This window comes from Megascapheus bottae, chromosome 4, assembly GCF_031878675.1.
Source record: "Megascapheus bottae isolate mThoBot1 chromosome 4, mThoBot2.hap1, whole genome shotgun sequence".
NCBI classification, from domain to species: domain Eukaryota; kingdom Metazoa; phylum Chordata; class Mammalia; order Rodentia; family Geomyidae; genus Megascapheus; species Megascapheus bottae.
This window is the reverse complement of record NC_143512.1, coordinates 66,482,765-66,504,954: the sequence shown is the minus strand read 5'-3', so window position 1 is coordinate 66,504,954 and position 22,190 is coordinate 66,482,765. Positions and strand designations below refer to the sequence as shown.

Genomic DNA, 22,190 nt, shown 5'->3' with positions numbered 1-22,190 from the left:
AGGATCCTTACCACTCATCTCTCCCAGTGCTTACATCTAAAAATCATATTCTCTGTGTGTGCCACTACTAGGGTTTGAATTCAAGGTTTAGACTTTGTCCATAAACGTTTTCACTCAAAACTAGCACTCTACCCCTCCCTGCCTTTTGGTGATTAACTGGAAGGAAGAACCTCATAGAATTTCCTATCTGGTTTTGAGCCTCTATAATCATATCTCAGCCTCATTAGTAGCTAGGATTAAAGGAAGGTGTGAGCCACTGGCCCCTGGCTTTAGAGAAAACTATCCCATCTTTGCCTATGCCAGTAACACTGTTAGAGATCCTCCTGGAGGAAGCATTGAAAAGGACAAATTAGTTAGGTTGTATTTACATAATGGACATGATGTTGGAACTGACAGGAATCATACAAATCTCAGTGTCCTAAATCTATTGCTCAGTGAGTCAAGAAAGTCACCCAATGCTTCAAAAGGACTCAGCAGAATTCATCAGGTCGACCTGTGACCCAGGGCTCTGCAGAAAAGAGGCCAGGGCGGCAATCAAGGTTTTACTTCTCAGTAGTCAACACCAAGGATGGCAGATTCTGTTTCGCAGGTGTCAGCCTCAGGTGTCAGGTGTCAGGACTGTCACCTCCACAGTGTCTAGTGCTTTCATTATCTCATGATTGTTTACCTGCCTATCTTTTGTCTGGGCCATAGTTCTTCCCTTAACTTTCAAATCCATTTATCATGCAGTTAAATGAAAGCATTCAAACGAATTTACAAATGAACCCTCACCCTTTCACTGCCTAAGGAATCTTCTCAGAGAATGTGTAGGTGTAGGAAATAGTTTATGGAACCAAAGGTTGTATTTTTGTATTCTGCTAAAATGCTAAATTTCAAAGTGAGTGAAATTCATGTCTCCTTCTATATAACTGCCATTTATTTTGTACCTATAGCTCTACCTGATCACAAACAAAAAAATTGGTATATGACAAATGTTCATAAATAAAAGAAGGGCAAAGTTAAATCAAGTCTTTTCTACTCTACATCCAACTACTTATACCACTAGAATTCAGGATGCACAATCAAATTCTACAATTGAAGCCCAACTATAACTGTTATGTCTGTGGAATAGATGTGGTGTCTTAGTTCTGGAAAGCTTGTTTACTGACTCAAATACCATTAAAAGGTAAAGAATTTGCAGATCATAGTTATCAATGGTATAAACTGGATCGTCATCATCTTATCAACGCTAATTATTTTGAGAGTCATGTCTTTACATTTGTTTTCCTAAGAAGAAAGGAAATGCTTGGCTCAGTTGTACCAAATGACAAGCACCCACAGAAGGCAAATGACGTTAACTAAACAATGGAGGGCAAGGAAGAACTGTGCCCTTGACAACAGAGAGCCACCAGCTTCGCTTTGGAGACCCCAAGTGAGCAAAGCTCTGTAGAATCTTCTTTCCAAAATTATTGACTTTGCCCAAAAGGTACCCACACATTGTTGCTTATCATGGCACTATTCACAAAAGCCAACCTGTAGTGTCAGTCTAGTACTCATCATAGATGAATGCATAAAGAAATTGTATATATATATATCGTGTGATATATTCTGCAATAAAAAATCAAATTTGTATCAAGCTTAAAATAAGTCAAACTCAGAACGATGAGTATCACATTTTTTTTTTGCATACAGAAGCTAGAATTTGTTTTCAGAGGACATGAAGAAGAGACTATTCAGGACTAGTAGGGAGGAGGTACATGAGAGAGTAAAAGGGATGACTGCCATCAAAGTGCATTCATGCATACATACATAAAAATGTGATAAAACATGAAAAAAAACCAGCTACTGACTATATCATTGTTATAACTGCCCCAAATATGTGATTTTTTTCCTTGGGTCTTATTACATTGGAACTTCAGAAACCTAAAAATCTTGAAAAATTTTCATTATCTCTTCTTTACTATTTTTCCTACATTTCCTTTGCTTCAGAAATTTTCTCTTGTTTTAATCCTCACTGAAATAAAAATAGCACAGACAGTTTCTTATTTCACTTTACAAATAATGATCACTATTCTTCATTTTCAGGACAAGCAATAAGAGTATTTCCAGAGGTATTGTTATCTTCTCTAAGTTATGTCTCCACCTCCTGAAATACATCCTTTCAGACAGTATGGATTATCTTCTTTTTGCTCAAGGCTAGCACTCTACCACTAGAGCTAAAGCACTACTTCTGACTTTTTATGTGATTAATTAGAGATAACAGTCTCATGAGAGCCTGGGCTGTCTTTGATCCTACATCTCAGTCTTCTGAGTAGCTAAGATTTCAGACTTGAACCACCCACACCCAGCTGGTTTACCCTTCTTATGCTGTTTTGTGTTGATCTCCAGCTAAAGACATGTTCTTCATTTCTGATGAAAGTATTTCTACTATGGGATCTTTCTTCCTGCTATTCACTGCTTTTTTGAGTACTTTCTTTTTTAAAATCATCTTTAAGTAGGTGTACAAAGGACTTGCCATTTGCTGAAACAGTATACCTGATCAAAATTATTCCTTTCAACATTCTCAACCATACCTCCCAACCCACCTGTTCCCTCATTTACCTTAATTTTAGGTCATGTTCTGAATTTTTGCAATTAACAAAGTAGTTTATGTATACAATGCATTTTGATCTGTGTTATCACTTCAACATTTTTGCCCCCCTTTGACCAACCTCTTCCCTTATATTTCTCAATTCTGTGGTATGTATGTACAATGCAATCTTGCCTGCATTCTCCTCCTTCCCACTTTCTTCTAACCCACTCCCCTTGTTTTCACCCTCCATTTTTGCAAATACCTATTTCCTGGTACTTATTTTGTTGTGTTTTGACTTAGACTTTTCAAAGACTCATACTATTTGCGTTCTTCATAGAGTCTATTACACTTCAGTTAATTCATGTGGAACCCCTTGCTTACCACCCAGTGTATTTACAGATTTATGGGCACATTCTAGACTTGGATTCTTTCCTTTTGATTTTTTTGCACAGAAAGGAAACCCAGACTTAAGAACTATCAGCTGCTTTCTTGGAATTCTGCTTTAAAATTAGTCCAAACTGACTATGACCATCTGTCTTGAATTTCTGCTGGAATCAGCCAGTTATGTGGAACTGCCCCTGAAATAGGCAGATAGTTTGAATTCTGACCGGCCTCAGCCAACCCTCAGGGGAACCTCAGCTGTCATGAAGTAAGTCACCATGCTTGACTTTCATTGCCCTCAGAGAAGAACTAGAAACATATACTGATCACCTAGACCAGGTCAGAGTTTTGTCTAAAATATGTAACCTCTGATGGTAAACTTCTTTCTGTGGATCTTTGTAGGATATCACAGAAACTCTGGTACACACACACACACACACACACACACACACGCACACATTACTCTATCAGAGATATACTTTTTCAGTTCCTTACCTGAATTGAAAACAGGAAACCAACGGTAGAACTCATTCTTATAGGGAACAGTGTCAAATTCACTGCACTGCATCTGCCGAAATGTTGGTGAATCTGTGCGACAGGGATGGACATTGCATAGGCGATAACGTTTTCTTTCTCCAGTACAGTATTTCCCTCCAAACTTTGGTCTGCAGAGGAAACGGAGAGGGTGTTCTTTTACTTTCCTGAAAAGCCAACACTTTAAAAATCCCCTTGCACATGAGAAGGGGTATCAGTGTTTGAGAACTAATGTAGCCACTACCTGACGAAGTAACTGTAAACCCCTCAATCCATTGCCATAACAATAAAATACAACAAAAATACAATCCCCTTGCATAAACGAGGTACTGGTGGTTCACATGTATAAACATAGCTCCTTAGAAACGTGAGCTGAGGACCACAGTTCAAAGCCAGTATAGACAGAAAAAATACACAATACTAGATGATTGGGAGGAGGTGGGGGTGGGAAAAGGGGTCAAAAACATGAGAAAGGATATCAAGGTTTGAGAAGTAATGCACCAACACTTGACAAATATAACTGTACATTATCCCAACAATAAAATACAATAAAAATACATAATACTATCTTTTTTTGTGAGTCATGGGTCTGGATCTCTGGGCCTAGGCACTGTCACTGAGCTCTTCAAATCTACACCCCCCTCCCCCTGGGCCTGGGTGTTGTCCCTGAGCTCTTCAGCTCAAGGCTACCGCCCTCCCCCTTGAGCCACAGCACCACTTCCAGTTTTCTAGTGGCTAACTGGAGATAAGAGTGCCACAGACTTTAGTGTCCGGGCTGGCTTTGAACCACGATCCTCAGATGTCAGCCTCCTGAGTAGCCAGGATCATATGCATGAGCCACTGCACCTGGCCACAATAACCAACAAAAAGCCAGAAGTGGAGATATAGATCAGGTGGTAGAGTGCCAGCCTTGAGCAAAAAGAGATGAAGGAGAACAAATTGTAGTACCAACATACACACAGACAGACACACACACACAGACACACACACACACCACACACCACACACACAGACACACACACACAGACACAGACACACACAGACACACACAGACACACACACAGACACACACACACACACCACACCACACACACACACAGACACAGACACACACACACACACCACACACAGACACACACACAGACACACACACACACACCACACACCACACACAGACACACACACACAGACACACACACACCACACACACACACAGACACACACACACAGACACACACACAGACACACACACACACCACACACACACAGACACACACACAGACACACACACAGACACAGACACACACCACACACACAGACACACACACACAGACACACACACAGACACAGACACACACCACACACACAGACACACACACACAGACACACGCACACACAGACACACACACACACAGACACACACAGACACACACAGACACACACCACACACCACACACAGACACACACACAGACACACACACACACACCACACACACACACACAGACACATACACACACAGACAGACACACATAGACACACACACACACACCACACACACACACAGACACAAACACACACAGACACACACACACACACCACACACACACAGACACACAGAGACACAGACACACACACAGACACACACACACACACCACACACACACACACAGACACAAACACACACAGACACACACACCACACACACACAGACACACAGAGACACAGACACACACACACACACAGACACACACACAGACACAGACACACACACACACCACACACCACACACACACACAGACACAGACACAGACACACACAGACACACACACAGACACACACACACAGACACAGACACACAGACACAGACACATAGACACAGACACACACACAGACACAGACACACACACACACCACACACACAGACACAGACACACACACAGACACACACAGACACAGACACACACACAGACACACACACAGACACACCACACACCACACACACACAGACACACACACACACACACCACACACCACACACACACAGACACACACACAGACACCACACACACACACAGACACAGACAGACACACACACACAGACACACACCACACACACACACACAGACACAGACACACACACCACACACACAGACACACACACACACACAGACACAGACACACACACCACACACACAGACACACACACACAGACACAGACACACACACACACAGACACACACACACACCACACACACACACATACACAGACACACACACACACCACACACACACACAGACACACACACAGACACACACACACTACACACACACAGAGACACACACAGACACACAGACACAGACACACACACACACCACACACAGACACACCACACACACACAGACACACACACACAGACACACACAGACAGACACACACACACCACACACAGACACAGACACACACACAGACACACACACAGACACAGACACACACAGACACACACACAGACACACACACACCACATACACACACAGACACACACACAGACACAGACACACGCACACACACCACACACCACACACACACACAATCTACTGGCATTTGGCCATACTTGTTTCATGCTCTCACTCGAGTGGGTGAAGTAGAATGATTTTATAAGTTTAAGGCTAGCTTGACCAGCATGATGAAATCCTGTCTCAACACACTCCCACAAATAAAAAACTCATCTTTTAAAGAAACTCTCAATTTTACACATTTTAGTTCTCTCTCTATATATAGTTTCCTCTGTGTATGTGTGTGTGTGTGTGTGTGTGTGTGTGTGTGAAAGGGGGGAAGGCAGGGAGGGAGGTGGGAATAAAGAAGGAGGGAAGGGAATTCTACAGCTTGACTTTTCTTCCCAGGCTGGTTTCAAACCCTGGTCCTCACATCTGAGCTTCCTAAGTAGATATGATTATGATTATGAGCCACCGGTGTCTGGTAGTTGCCTATTTTTAAATAGTATATATACCTTTTCCATCTGCAATCTTCCGGGAAATGCTAAAAAGAAATATGTAATTTTCCTTCCCAAATTGATTCACTAATTGAGAAGTAATTTCTACAGATTCCATAATATTTTACTATGAAACTCCAAGGTTAAAAATCTTTCTGTTAAAAGCCTTTAAAATATTTTTTTTCTAGACATTAAGAATAATTACCTTTAAGCTGGGCACGGTGGCTCATGCCTGTAATCCTAGCTAGTCAGGAGGCTGAGATCTGAGGATCTCGGTTCAAAGCCAGCCCGGGTACTAAAGACCATGAGACTCTTATCTCCAATTAATCACTAGAAAAGGGAAAGTGGTGCTATAGCTCCAGGGGTAGGGTGGCAGCCTTGAGCCGAAGAGCTCCGGGACAGCGCACAGGCCAAGAGTTCAAGCACCATGACTCACAATAATAATAATAATAATAATAATAATAATAATAATAATTACTGTTAAAAGTATGCTTAGATCTTTTCTCTTTAAGGGAAGAATACAATTTTTATAGAATTGTATGTTCATTATGATTGAAAAATGACTACACTCTGATTAACAAAATTGAATGCAGTGAATCTCTTCTTGATAGAATGGACTCATCTAGAAGGATTCAACCACAGAATCCTCCCGAGACTTTCACATAGATGGTACATTGAAAAGAAATAGTGTTTCCCCCAAATAAATATAGTCAGAATACTTATCTAAGTGTTCTTAAGAATTCAATGCACAGCTAAAACAATGTAAAACCCCAAAAGATGTCCTTTCACTTTTCACCCTCTTGAGAACCTTGTGGACCTTGAGAAGCCGCTTAGTTTCTCTGTGAAGGCTTGGCGTACTGGGATGGCACTCTTCTGTGTGACCCCTCAGCACTCTGGACTACGGAAAGGAACTATCTGGGCTTACTCAGGGTTGTTGCAGAGCCGCTCTGCACTCTGTGCTCCGGCCCCACAGGTCCTCGAGCAATAGGACCAGGCAGACCAGCGGCCCCAGCCTCCAGGGATGCTTTCTGGTTTCTTTCCCACTGTAATGCACTTGCCAGCCATACACCACTGCAAAGGGAAACACACGGGTAAGGTTCCCCTGACAAACTGAGCCAAGAACCTGGGAAGTCTATAAACCCATCTTCCCCAAGCAAGCAGACTCCCCTTCAGTCACCAGTCAGATGCAAAACAATGGAGGACTTATTAAAAGACTTTCCCCTAAGAATTTTGAATTTTAAAATCAAGAGAGTTTCAGGAATGGGAGAAAACTTTATAGTGCCTGCTAACCGATTGCAGAAGGGCTATCTAAACTTTGTGGCAGAGTTTTTGCTAGACTGTAAATTAACCCATCACTTCTTTGCTCAAGAAAATCTTCCTATGGAAATCAGAGCAACTTATTATGCTGAGTAACATCATTGTCTTGTTGATTTACTTTCTGATACAAAATCCTTATGTTGAAAACTATAAGAGCTCAGGAACTGGGACTGAGTTGTATTTCTTTGTAGCTTTTATAGAAATGGAATAGTTGTAACAAGAACATTCACTCAGGGCCGGGAGTTTGGCCTAGTGGTTAAAGTGCTTGCCTAGCATGCACGAAGACCCGGGTTCGATTCCTCGGTACCACATACATAGAAAAAAGCCAGAAGTGGTGCTGAGGTTCAAGTGGTAGAGCTCTAGCCTTGAGAAAATCCAAGGACAGTGCTCAGGCCCTGAGCTCAAGCCCAGGACTGGCAAAAAAAAAAAAAAAAAAAAAAAAGAACATTCACTCAAAAGTAGAATTCATTTCCAAAAGCATTAGTAGGTAAGATGTTCTCTCCCAAATCAAAATAAAATCTGCTTTCATCTAATTCCTTTTTTCCCCTCTTTCAGTTCTAGGTTTTCAAGTGATTCAAAAAAAAATATATATCCTCTTCTTCAAGGGATCTTTTTACAATGATTAATTTAGAAGGGTTTATCACAAATGTAAAAATAAAAGAATATGCAACTTGTCTATTAGAAATGACCACATTTCCTGAAGGACTGGAGCATATTTTGATATGCCAGTTCATTTTTCCTCCTCATTTCTGGTCAATGTACATGTGAATCATTTTCTGTCATTTCAGGGATGGGGCAAGGTACACTTTGGTTACAAAATGATGCCCCTTAAACCCTGAAGACCGAAGCTTACTTGGTCAGTATGCATTACTCAATGTTCAGAAACATTTTTGAGTCCCATTCAGTAAAGTGTGCAGAACTTCAAGAAATACAGCCCTATCAGATAGTGGGAAAGATTAAGTGGTTCAAGGCTGATATTTTGAGAAAGAAATAGCCATTGACCTGTCATTTCCCCGTCTTCACTATACACGAGGAAATGTCAGTTAAGGGAGGATAACACATCTACTAGATGCCGTTCACCAGAAACCTCACAGAAGTTCATTAGGGGCAGAGGTTCTGAGGTACAGAGTGGGAACTGGGCTCAGCCTCTTTCTCCTCGACTACTAACTCCCGATGAAGGCTGAAGAAGCAGAGTAGGATCAGAAGCCATTCCTGTGGCTGGTCTGATTCCATTCACTGCTCCTCGCCCTGCTCTCTTCTCCCTTCCCCTCCCCAAGCTGACTCCAGGCTGACACCCTCCCACCTTTCTCCTTCAGCCTGACAGGCAGATCACCTTCTTCTCACCACATCGGGTCCCGTCTGCAGTAGCATCTAGTTTGGAGCGACAAAACCCTTTCACCGAGCACCACAGGGTTTGGCAAATGTTCTGGGGAAAAAAAATAATGTGATTGTACTTTCTTTGTTGAACTCTCACACAAAGGCATGGATGGTACAATTCACACACTCAGTAAATGCTGAAAATAAAGGAGGAGAATACATTGAGGATAAACATGATTCCAACTTTGTGATTTGGTGGTACTTTTCAGCATGGAAACTTGGGGAAGAGGGCAGTTGAAAGGGTTCAGCTGGCATAGAATCTTCCAGTGACAATTACTGTGATAAACATGATTCCTACTTTGTGATTTGGTGGTACTTTTCAGCATGGAATCTTGGGGAAGAGGGCAGTTGAAAGGATTCAGCTGGCATAGAATCTTCCAGTGACAATTACTGTGAATCAGCATACAGCTGTTTCACACTGCTAGTTAGAAGCAAAGGGTTGCAGATAACAGAGTATTCCTAAGAAAGGTGACACAATGTGAATGATTCCACTTCAGTCCTTCTACCTACCATAATGTGTGTGCATTTATACCTTGAGAGAAAGCCTCCATTCCTGTGTCTAGATTGCCAGATTTCCAAATATTTCCCTGCCTCTTCCTTCAAAATGTTAGTGATGGTGAGCCCCGGCCACATACACAGTAGAAACACCGAGTCACCCATCACTTACTTCTACTTCCTGGCAGAAGGTAGCATTAGGCCCATATTGGAGCTGGCATTGGTGATGAACATCGTAGATCACTCCAGGAGCGATGACCTTGGATTTCAAGCCTTTCTTTTGGGGAACATCATCAAGACAAAACCCCCAGCCTCGACTGCAAACAAGTTCATAGAAACAAGAACAGTTGATTACTTTCCTCAGATGCATTTCATTCAATAAAGACTTTCATTCCTCTAGTATATTCTTTGTACTTTTAAGACATCTCTATTCTGATAGGATGGAAAAGCTTCTGGGCCCAAGAGCAGAGTTAATAAAATAAATACAAACCCTATTCTATACGATACATTTTGTTGTTACGAAGGAGAAGCAAGCAGTGGGGAAATTAGAACATTATCCCCTTACCTTCAATAAGATGTAAGTGAATGCTTTTGACCTGATCTAGGCTGGTCCTCTTTAGTCTCTGAGAATTTCATTTGCAGCCAGATGGTAAAATGCTACCTTGGAGCAGGAATGATTAGGGAGGGGCACGGGACTTACTTAGTGGTGATTGGAGGGTAGAGCCTCCTAAATGTCACGGTCATAAAATAAAAGGGGTTCTTTTTGATATGCTTCATTATATATGATCCTGCTTTTCTTTGGTCCTGGCTTGCTTTCCATTTCCTTACATATGAGACAATGCCATTCTTTCTTATGGAAGCATAGAACTCCACAGTGTATATATACCACATCTTCTTGACCCATTCATCTACTAAGGGGCATCTGGGTTGGTTGCATTCCTTAGCTAGGGTAAAGAATTCCGTAGCCTTTGTCCTGTATATAAGTTTATGTGATTCATGGAAGAGAAAGAGAATCACAGAAACAGCATGACAATGGATAAACTAATGCAATAATGATACTAGATACTATGTTGGAAATGAACTGTACAGCTTGAGGGGAGGTGAATGGGCAGGGGGTAAAAAGAAATGTACTCATTACCTTACTGATGTAACTGTAATCCCCCCCACCTTTTCAATAAAAATATATTTTTAAAAAATGAACAGAAGGGGGTAACCACTCTTCCTTTGATAGCAACCCTATCCTGTGGCCTGGAGAGATTAAATCAAATCAAAATGAATGTAACTCCTGATTTAGAAAAACCCAAGTGAATTGGGCATTCTTGGCTTACTCTTAGAATCTTAGCTACAGGAGTCTAATATCTGAGGACAGCAGTTTGAAGCCAGCTTGGACAGTAAATCCATGCGATCCTTATCTCCAGTTAACCACCAAAAAGCCAAAAGTAGGCCAATGGCACTGAAGCCATTCATTCAAGCACACAAAAATAATCAAAACACGGGTGTTATAAGATACAGTGTCACTTACTCCAAAAATCGAGTGATGTAGTCCTTGCTACATGTGGACCACGTCAGCGGTGTGGGGTCATACTGGAGCTGGTGGGACATGATATATGGGTGCCTGCCTACGGGTTCACAGTCATTTTCTTTCCCATCATGTTGAATGCCGAAGCTGACACAAAACACAAGAAAAGAAAGAAGACAGCAAGGGATTAAACAGAGACAACTGTTTCTCCTGGGTTAAGTAACTCAGGGAATCTCTTTCCTAGCTGTTTCCTAAGTGCAGTTTTGAAGTTGGAGAAGCATAGCTAGTGTTCACCTCACAAATGCTGGGATGATTAGAAGCATGCCTTTACCTCAAATTTGAAACTATGTGGCTAATTCCACAAACTTCTCATTGGCAGAAAACAGAGAGCTCTAAGTCTGGCTCTGAATGTATCTAGAGCCACAAGAGCAATTCCTGCCCCCAAGACATCTATCTGCTTTGCCCCCTGCAATGTCCACAGCATGAAAGAATGAAAACGTCTTCTTTTCACAGGAAAAGCAGAAGCTAAGGAGGGTGTGTCCAAGGTTTCTGGCTTCAAGAGGATGGATTTCATCTGGCTGGAAGTTTCTAATAGCTGAGTTGCTGGGAGACCTTCCAGTTGAGTGGCTGAGAAGTATTTTTGAGGATGATGATATGGCTTTGAATTCCAGGGACACACAGGCCAGCTATTTGCTGGCCATGAGGACTACTTTCCTCTCCTGAAAATGGCAAAGTTGTCATGGGACTTAGGATGAAGTCCGAGTGCAGAAAGATGTGAAAGCCATTAAATAAGAGATGTCTATAACCAGAAAGGACTTCACAAATGACAGAACCTTCCAGTTGCTTCAAAATTATTTTCTAGGTTATTCTTCCTATTGGGATAGGAAGTTCAGAGTAGCTGAAGTCACACATCTTATTAGCACCAAAAGTGCCCTTCTCTTGTGTAGCTCTGAGCCCTGGCTGTAGGAGGCCAAACCAAACAAGCACCCTTGACAGATCCTAAAGAGTTCTCATTTGCCATGGCTGAGGGTCCCTGGGAAAGAAGCTGGCCCAGAATCACTCCATGATGCCTTCTGAGGCTCCTGTAAGATTTCAAGAAGCCCTGCACAAGTGACACTCACAACATGGCAACATTGGCTCTGATGTTCATATCTAAATATAAAACGCACACCTTCTTGTTCTTTATGGTAGGCTCAATACCACTCATTGGGAGCTTGCATTTAACTTTAATGATATCTAATTAGCATTAAGAACCCTTATAGAGAACAATCTTGGGGGGAGATTTGGAGAATTTCTTGTATTTTATCCATTAAAGTATTATCAACTTATTTTCAAACTCTAATCACGTTGCACCAGGAATGCAAAATTCACAAAAGTGTTGGAGAATTAATCTACAAAGCTCTATCTACCCACGCGCAAAGAAAATGATTCAGTGAAAGCCTCCTTCTGAGCCAGCTTGCCCACGTTCTGTACATCTACTCCCTCTGGGTTTGTGAAGGACTCTAGCTACTTCTTCAGTAGCTACTCAAACCTTACTTTTCAAAGAGGCACAAAAAAAATCTACATGAATAATGGTTTTCTTTTAGCAGTGGCTATCCTAATACAACCCCATATATTGACTGGCTTTTAAATCCACACTTAAAGTATATCAAGTTTGTTTTGTTTCATGTTTTTCTTTTTTAAATTTACATGCACACACACACAAAATTCCCTCCAGCTATATATCACTCTTTAAAAACAGATGCATATGAGCTTGACACCAGTGGGGCATCCTGTATTCTAGCTATTCAGGAAGCAGAGACATAGAGAATCATCATGTGAAGCCTGTTGGACAAGAAAATCACCCTGGTTCTGCCTTGAGTTAATTAGCACAAAAACTAGGCTGTGGTTCAAGTGATAGAGCACCAGTTATTCACACACAGACACACACAGACACACACACACACACACACACACACAGAGGATACATATGAGGTGGTTTACTATGCTAATTCCATTAGATGTGTACAGTAGCATTCTCATTTTACAAGGGAGAAGCAGGGCTACTAAGCCTGTGTCCCTTTGATCTATGCCCTCTTACAGGGTGAAGTAGACACATGAGAACATTCTGGCACTATTGGTGAAGAATGAGGAAAACACACAGGCCATAGAGATGGAAAGATTGCTCCCATGAAGTTTGGGAGGAAACCCAAATGGTGAGGAATAACCCTTAGGGTTGCCAGATCAACCTGCTTTATTTGATCTCCATTGTTTCTATTCCTTTGAATGCCATTGACAAATTATAGACTGAAACAGTGTATTAAAGAATTGTGGCCAGGTTTCAGTATCACCTAATGGGCTTTGGGGAAAAGGATTATATTAGGAATTTCTGTGTTGTTTACAGATTTCTGGCTATATCAATTCCAAATATGTCATATATGAAACGGGCTGGGGGGTGGAATTCACCACCATGACATCCTCTACAACCTGTGTTCTTCCTCCTTTGTTTTTCTCTCCAGCTTTCAGACTCTTTTTGCTTTTGAAATATGTTTAGGGTTTTCATTATATGACGGACTAAGGATAAGTATGTATAATTCCATCTTTTCTGAGGCTAAATTTTATAAGGTGCCCACTTATGGCCCAAGTAAATGCTAGCAGATGCCATGGGTCCCTGCCAGCATGCCTACACCAGATACTTCCAAATGCTGGTTAGTATCGGAATTTCTCTAAAACCAAGTTAGTTAGCTGGCTCCACCTTTGCTTATCAAGCTGGAAGGAATAAATAACAGGCTTTGGAAACAGTCCTTGACAAATGACTTCAGGGTATCATTATATAAAATAACTCAATTCTTTCCTCCTTGGATGGGATAGCTCAGAAACAAGTTTGTTTGTCTTAACTTAGTGTTTGCCCATGGGATTAAGATTCAGTGGCAAACAGTGGAAGTTGAGATAATGAACTGATTGTTATCTCCCCTTCTTTCCCTATCTGTTGTCTTCCTTTCCATTGAGGTTCTCTTTATCTTCCCAATAAACTAATGGCTTTTAAATTCTTATCCTAGGGTCTGCTTCCAAGTCCACTAATAAAAATGGGTATTCTAGTTCTGCCTTAAGTGTTCTTTTTCTCAAGAACTTAGATTTTCTATGTGGAAGAGTTTTTAAACAAAGAGCTTAGAGCTTCTTTTTTGCTTCCCTTGCAAAATATTAAACCGAATGTAGTTTCCTTGCCAAGAGCCATCAGCTAGCTCTGAACTAGTGTGTCGTTTAATATTCTCAATTAGAAATGCCAAACTGAATCAGATTGTGCCATCTCTGGGCTGTTGAACAATCTACCACTTGTGATAAACATTAAGCATATATAATACTTGCTTTTTGCATGTATAATTCTTTGTGTTTAAATAATGTTGCTACAAGGTTCTTAACTTTATTGAATGAATTTTCTGAATCTGGAAGGAAGCTCATAATTGTCTCTTTGATTTTAAACTTGGATGGACTTTCTCAGAAAGGTGTTGTATCCATGTCTAGATGGTCATAAAATTGGTCCAACTTTGATTTTAGAGGATCTGTCTAATATACCTCTCTTTATATGTCATATTGAACAGGAGGAAAGGCTAGGAATTTGGCATTCAGTGATAAGAGTGAGGGCTTAATCTGTAGTACTGCAAACAAAATAAAACAAAATGCTAGCCGTATAATCCTAGCCATTCAGAAGCTCATGCCTATAATCCTAGCTACTCAGAAGGCTGAAATCAGAAAGCTCGAGGCCCCAGTTATCCTGTGCAGAAAAGTCTTTGAGACTCCATCTCCAAATAACTAGCCAAAAGCCAGGTTAGAGGCTTGGCTCAAATGGTGGATCACTCCCTATTGCATGAGGTCCTATGCTCTAACTCTCATGCAAGGACAAGAGAGAGAGAGAGAGAGAAAGAGGGGGGGGAGAGAGGGGAGAGAGAGAGAGAGAGAGAGAGAGAGAGAGAGAGAGAGAGAGAGAGAGAGAGAGAGAGAGAGAGAGAGGAAGAAGGAAAAGAAGAGAAAGTATCTTTAATTTTTTGACACCTAAGAATAGTAAAACATAATACATTTATCTCAATGGCTATTCTTTGGGAGGGGATCTAATATATCATTGTGTCTAAGAAATGATATTTCAAGATATTAATTTCACAGATAAGGAAACTGTTTTGGAGAAACAGAGATTTATGTAGGTCACAGCATTGGTAAGTGGAAAAGCCAGAGGAAGGATTTACTTCCTCTAATCTTAAAGGCAAAACTCTGACTTTGTCTATAGGAGAAATTATTTTGAGAAGGTCATATTATATGGAAAAATGATGAGTGAGCTCAGGCTGAAGATGCCTACGCAGTCCAATCCCATCTCCATGTTTCTTCCCCATCTTGGTTGTTCACTAATTGAACAATTAGAGTATGCCCCAGTCTGTGTCCTTGCTTCTTCTTTATGGGGAGGAAAGCCCTTAGAGATTCTGATGGGAGCCTCACAGAGAAGGGGGCTCAGTTCAGTTGTTTATGAAGCTCCTTACTCTGGCTTTACAATTAGTGTGATGTTCTCCTTTGTTATTAGCAAATGCAGAGTGACACAGGAACTTCAAATAATCTAAATTCTTCCTTTCATGGTAACCTCAAATATTTTTTTTCTTTTTTTTTTTTTGCCAGTCCTGGTCTTGAGCTCAGGGCCTGAGCACTGTCCTTGGGCTTTCTTAAGGCTAGAACTCTACCACTTGAGCCACAGCCCCACTTCTGGCTTTTTCTATGTATGTGGTACCAGGGAATTGAATCTGGGTCTTCGTGTATGCTAGGCAAGCACTCTACCACTAGGCCAAACTCCCAGCCCTGTTGGAGACATTGCTTTCAGCCTCCTGAGGAAGTAAGATTATAAAATGGCACCCGGCAGCTCACCAATGAGTCAGTACTTGCCGACCAGGAAGTTTCTTTGCATTTGTTGATTTGTTTCTTCCGTGCTCATTGATAAGAGTGTGATCGCTAGATTTTTCTCCATGTTTGTTTGCTGCTTATGCAGATGACCTTTATTGTGATTGGCTGCTTAAGGATATAAATCGTGGAGGATTTCCAGGGAAGAGAGAAGAAAGGCAGAGAGAAAGAGAAAGGTAGAGAGAGAAGAAAAGAGAGAGAAATAAAAGACCTCTGCTTGCAGCCATTTGAGTCTGTGATCGTTCCCAGTCCGCCTCCAAAGTGACCCATTGTTGTGGCAGGCAATGACACAGCGTACAGATATTTCATTGTATCTTCACTCCATCATTCCGAAACCTGCCTTCAAGTGATTCAGCTAATCAAATTCACACATTTTTGTGACAACTTGAATTTTCTAATTAGTAGTGTTTGTTTCATAGTCTTTCAAGTTTATAACAATATTCAAATTTTCATTTATTCAACATTCTCCTATAATACATACAAGTCAAATGGGGCTAACAAAAGTAGCCCTTCTTTCTCTCTCTCCCTCCCCCTCTCCCTCCTTCTTTTTTTCCCTCCCTCCCTCTTCTCCCCTTACCTCAATCTCTCTTTCCTTTCATGGGGCTTGAACTCAGGGTCTGGGTGCTGTTCTTGACCTTTTGTGCTCAAAGCTAGTATTACCATTCTTCCTCTTGAGCCACAACTCTACTTCTGTTTTTATTGTTGTTATTGTTTTTGTTTTTATTTTGTTTTTTGTTGTTGTTAATTGGAGATAAGACTCTCCTGAAGTTTCCTGCCCAGGCTAGCTTTGAACTGCTGTGTTTTGATCTCAGCCTCCTAAGTAGCTAGGATTCCAGGCATGAACTACCAGTACCAAGATATAATAGTTACTTCTTAAGAGCTCCAAAATGTTAGGTCGCATCTTTTGAATATTGTTAATATGAATATATTAAGAACAGTTTAGTGCGCTGTACAGGGGAAGCTCCCCAACTACAGCAGTCCAAATCTCCCAATTCTAAGTTTAAGGAGCTTTGCATCCTATCTACTGATACTGATGCTGAACATGAAAAGTGTACCACTGCCTCTTTGGCACTTTACCTGTGTCCAAGCTCATGGGCAATGGTGAAAGCCAGAGGAAGGCCAGAGTCTTCATTGATGTTACAGCTCCGGTGAGGCTGGCACATTCCCGACAGGTGAGACAGGCCCAAGGTCTCACAGGGGCGATTGACACCCGCACAGATGTCTTTTCTGAAAGCAGTGAAAAGAGGTGTTTAGGCACCCAAAGAAATACATTTTTAAAAATACTAGAAAAACATCTAGGCATACATTTTTGTCTGAACTATAGTCTGTAAATTATGCTTAAAAATTTAAAAACCCTGCATATGAATACAGAGAACAATGTTTAATTCACTAAGCTTATTCTGATTTTATCTCTTAGTTAATAAGTTTCACTCATGGGAAAAAAGCAAATGCTTTCTTTCAAGTTGCTTTTGTCTTAATCACAGGAGGCAGTTAAGTTCACAAAAGAAGATTCCATTGAAAATTAATTTGAACTTTTAAATAGAGAAAGGATAATCAACAGGAGCCAGGGACTTTCAAAGAGGAAATTTGATTTGCTCTTTTCTAAGGTCTGTGGTCAAAATGCATCTTCAAATTTTTTCTCATTCGTGAAAGATACAATTGACCATATTAATCTCCATAAAATTCAAATCAATTGCACAGCAATACTGCACACAGGAGGGCTCTGCGTTCTCTCTCTCTCTCTCTCAAACACACACACACACACACACACACACACACACACATACACAAAGCATGAGATCATGCCTCAGTTTTGATTTTCTAACAAGGAAATGCTTGGCCCTGGGGTGGGGGAAAAGGGGAGGTAAAGGAAGACTCTTAGTATCTCAAAAAGTATACGAGTAAGCTTTTATTTATGAAAATATGCCCTGGCAGGGATTATCTCAATTACAGGCATGGATGGCAAGAGAATCATTAATAAGTAATTTGGCTCTTTTCAGTACAAAAAGGCTTCCTGGCTAGCACAAGTGCCAGTGATATTCTAAACTTTTAGTTGCTTACAAACCTTAGCTTGTGGGGTTTATGGAAACTCATTGCTAGCAACACATGGTCTCCTGGCTTTTGTGTCCTTTGGGCCATGGGGAAGACTCTGTTTTGATATTGTATGTGAGTTTTCAATTCTCCAGACAGCATTGGGTAGGATAAAAGGACAGGAGACAGAGCCCCAGTCTCAGTACTTGCACCATAGGAATGAGTTTTGCCCTCACTGGTGGCAGTTTCTGTGTAGATTAGCATTGGATGACTCAACTATACAATCCATCTCATAAACAGAGGTTGGACATGCTAAACCTGCTGGAATGCACAGAAAAGTCCCCGAGGCAAACAACTGTTATAGTCACCAACAGCAAAGCACTGAGGTTGAGAACTTTAGGGCACGGAATCTTTCCCCGGTGTAAAATGGTCATAGTTGTCTGCTATCCCTGTGAAGGACAGGTTGCCCTTGAACACTTGGCCCTATCATCTGTCCTCCCAGAGCACAGGAGGCTTATAGAGGAGGTTAACAAACCTTTCCTCTGTTCAAATGCTGCCTTACCTAGTCAGAAACTTCAACCACCAGAATCACTCTATGGAGTGAAAGCATTCAAACTTCCAAGGGAAGTCTCTGGAGGGAATGTAAGCCCAGGATGGCTGTGACTGAAGGCCTTTACCACACATCCTCGGGTCTCTGGAGGTCTCTGAATCTGTATAGGGTATTCAGTGAGAACTGGGCCCTTTCTTTTTTTCTTTTTTCTTTTTTCTTTTTTTTTTGATTCCATGACAACAGTGCTTTGGATTGTGGGAGGTGATCAGTACATATTTACTGGATTAAAGAGCGGAACTTCAAGAGCCTAAGTTGATCAGAAAATTTACAGACTTTTCACAGATCTAGGTCCTGGAAAGTTTGATGGTTTGTGATCAGAATCAAGGCATATCTTAATGGGTGTGGATATAAAGGAGGCACAAGTTATGTAATATAATAATCAAAAGAATCTGCTTTACTCTGTGGATGACTGCCCTTCGTATTCTCAGCTTTAATTGAAGATAAGTTAAAACAGATGCATTTCTATAGAGATAACTGCATACTACAAATGGGAGAACAAATTTTAAAAACTAAAATGAAAGCACTGGGAGTCCCATTGGCTAATAGTTATAGGAGTCTGTAATGAGCATTTGCCAATCAACTTCTTGGTTGTTTACAAAGCTACATAGAGAAGCTAGTTTTAAAGATCTTTACTGTGACAGGAAAGAGGTTTGCATTTTGCCATTAGCTACTGCTTATTAGCTAAGAGAGCAAATATGCTAACCTGCCCATCACTAGTATGAGATTCCAGAGCTGACTTCACTGGCTGCCTTTACAGATGTCCAAGAGCAGCAAAGGCTGCAAGATTCCCCAGAGAGAACACTCAGCAAGTTGTGCAGACACCAGCCCCTCAGACTTCCTGCCTCTGCTTCCCATATGGCCTCTGCCGTACCTAGTGAGAAGGACAGCCACGTCGTGATGGGCAGGGTTGAGGTCACTCTTGGGGTTGATGCTCTTCTGCCACTTGCAGAAGCTGGATAGTGTCTTCTCGGCATGGTGGACTATTTTTAATCCTTGCTGGAGGAGAAAAACAAAGAAAGCGATGGGCAGGGTGAGTTCACTGCGATCAGTCAAAGCTTGGATCTTATTTCACAAGGTGAGTAATTTATGGCTTATAAGTTACTTCCTCATAGTTCTTCTCCCTTAATTTTTTTTTGCACTGTCCTTGGACTTTCTCAAGGCTAGAGCTCTACCACTTGAGCCTCAGCACCACTTCCAGCTTTTCTCTATGTATGTGGTACCAAGGAATCAAACCCGGGTCTTCATGCATGCTAGGCAAGCACTCTACCACTAGGCCAAACTCCCGGCCTCCGTCTCCCTTGATTTTTAAAACAGCTTTGTGAAGTAGTGAGGAGAGCTGTGATGAGTCCCTATCTATAAAAGAGAAGAATGTTCGAAGTAGTGATTGGAATTTGTACTTTGCAAGTGGAAAAGTCACATAGCACTCAGAGCTTAAGATTTCTCACATCCCAAGATTCACACTCAAAAGAACATACTTAAAATGTCATTAATAATGGTTGAGTGTTTGTCTTATTTTTTTTTCGGCTATCTACTATTATAGAAGCACCCTAAGGCCCTATTTTATTTTTCTATATCTCCCCTTTCTGGTGGTAGATAGGTCCGTATTCAAGCCTTACTAATGATTAAACTAAAAAAAATCTGAATCTTATGAAAATTTTTTAGATTTGCAAGAATGCCTAACATGCTTCTACACACCCATTCCTACCTGTGAATTACAGCTACCATTAAATCAAAGACAGCATCTACTAATGATACATAAGAACTCAAGTTCTCATTAATTCCTGGCATCTGTCATTTGAACTGGAATTGCACTTGGCAACTGCAGAAAAGCCACACTCTCAATTAGAAGCAAGATAAGGAAGCTCAAAAGGAACTCTTCAGAAATCCTTAAGATTTCCTTGAAAGACTTTTCTCCATCCAATGTCGCCACCTACTGCACTTGTCAATAACTTTTACTACAGTATTTGTAGGAAGCGAGTTCAACGCGATAAAATCTCATTCCAGGCACCAAGAAGTGGTGATACTTGTGTTCTGAGCTATGTGGGCCTTCTGCTTTGGTTTAAAAAGAGGTCTTGGTATATATTTTAGCCAGGCCTCTTTTCACAGGTAATAGGTTTGCTCTTGTCCCTTGCCATGTAAGTCGGGTCTCACATGTAACTTCCACACTCTTTACACAATGAAAACCAATGACAAACAGTTGATTCAGTAGCAGTACAAGTTTTCCCTTTAATTAAGGAGCTAGAGACAGAAACTGGAACCCAGTTCAAAATAAAAGGTATCCAGACCAAAACAATAATGAAATATGTAATGGTAGTAACTCTGCTTTTGCTGTAGGTAGATGGTAAGTAGACAGTAGATAGTACTAAGAAAAGCATTTAAAAAAAGCCTAATTAGATTTTAACAAGGTGGATCTGACAAGATTCCCGTAGGCCTCACTGAAAGAAAGTGAACAATAGAGTATCACCCAACTATGTCAAATTACAAGTGCAGTAAATCAGCATTTTTCTTAACCTTAGAGGACTTTAAAATTAAGATCAAAAGAAACAAATTAAAGATTTTTGAGAAATGGCCAGCCACATCAAGAAGAAAATTGAGGCCTATTAATTACTGATTATGATTAAAGTGATCGTCCCTATTTTTGCTTAGTAGAAAAAGTTATAGTTTGTATAGCAAGAAGTTAATTTTTAAAATTAAAATACTCAAAAATGAGAAATCAAATCAATTTAATCCAAGAATAATTCTCTGCTACATGTACAAAGAAGTTAAACAACAAAGACAGCATGGAAAGAAAGGATTCAGCCCACATAAGAGAAATGACACTGTGTGTGTACTCTGGATGTGGGGGGGAGGGAGAGAAATAGGTTTATGCATAGAAAACAAAGAATATGAAATAAGAGCCTTTTCTACTTATAGTTTTAAGGGACATTGCAGAGAGATAATGGAACTAATAAGGAGAGAGATTTTACATTTATAGTCAATAGGAAGGAAAAATAAAATGTAAATGTCATGTAAACCAACAAATGCTACACTATAACGATGAAAAAAATGAAACACCCATCTTGAAAAAGAGACATAAACCAAGAACAGGAATTTACATTCATTTGATGAATGATGATGATGACCTAAAATCAATATAGTAAATATAAGCTTTAGAACAAAAGAGGTTGAACATGACCTTATGTTCATAGAATCAAAACACTTTACAGGTCTTATATTATTATGGTTGTTTCTAAACTTATTCTCCAAAAAGAAGAATACATTTTATTCTTCCAGTTTTTTTTGTTGTTGTTGTTTTGCTTTCTACCACAGTGCATTCTTTTATATGCTACAAGAGCTATACCATGGAGTTCTTTGCATCTTGGCCTTGGCCTTGCCCACAGAAGATGGTGAGCTCTTCCCTGTGAGACTTTCTATAAACCCAACCCATGACACCTTCTACAATAAATCATATGCTAAGCACCGATGTGATG

General features: G+C 40.7%; 1 protein-coding gene across 1 annotated transcript in view; it reads right to left on the bottom strand.

The window, feature by feature from the left end:
• Nucleotides 1–22,190, bottom strand: part of Adamts12 (ADAM metallopeptidase with thrombospondin type 1 motif 12) — a 220,095-nt gene that overhangs the window by 76,712 nt on the left and 121,193 nt on the right. The window contains exons 6-12 of the mRNA XM_090332079.1: nt 19,592–19,716; nt 17,157–17,306; nt 11,169–11,312; nt 9,819–9,963; nt 9,108–9,200; nt 7,383–7,528; nt 3,428–3,597 (exon numbers count right to left, since the gene is read on the bottom strand). Coding sequence (XP_090188205.1) covers nt 3,428–3,597; nt 7,383–7,528; nt 9,108–9,200; nt 9,819–9,963; nt 11,169–11,312; nt 17,157–17,306; nt 19,592–19,716 — 973 coding nt within the window. The remainder of the gene's footprint in view (nt 1–3,427; nt 3,598–7,382; nt 7,529–9,107; nt 9,201–9,818; nt 9,964–11,168; nt 11,313–17,156; nt 17,307–19,591; nt 19,717–22,190) is intronic.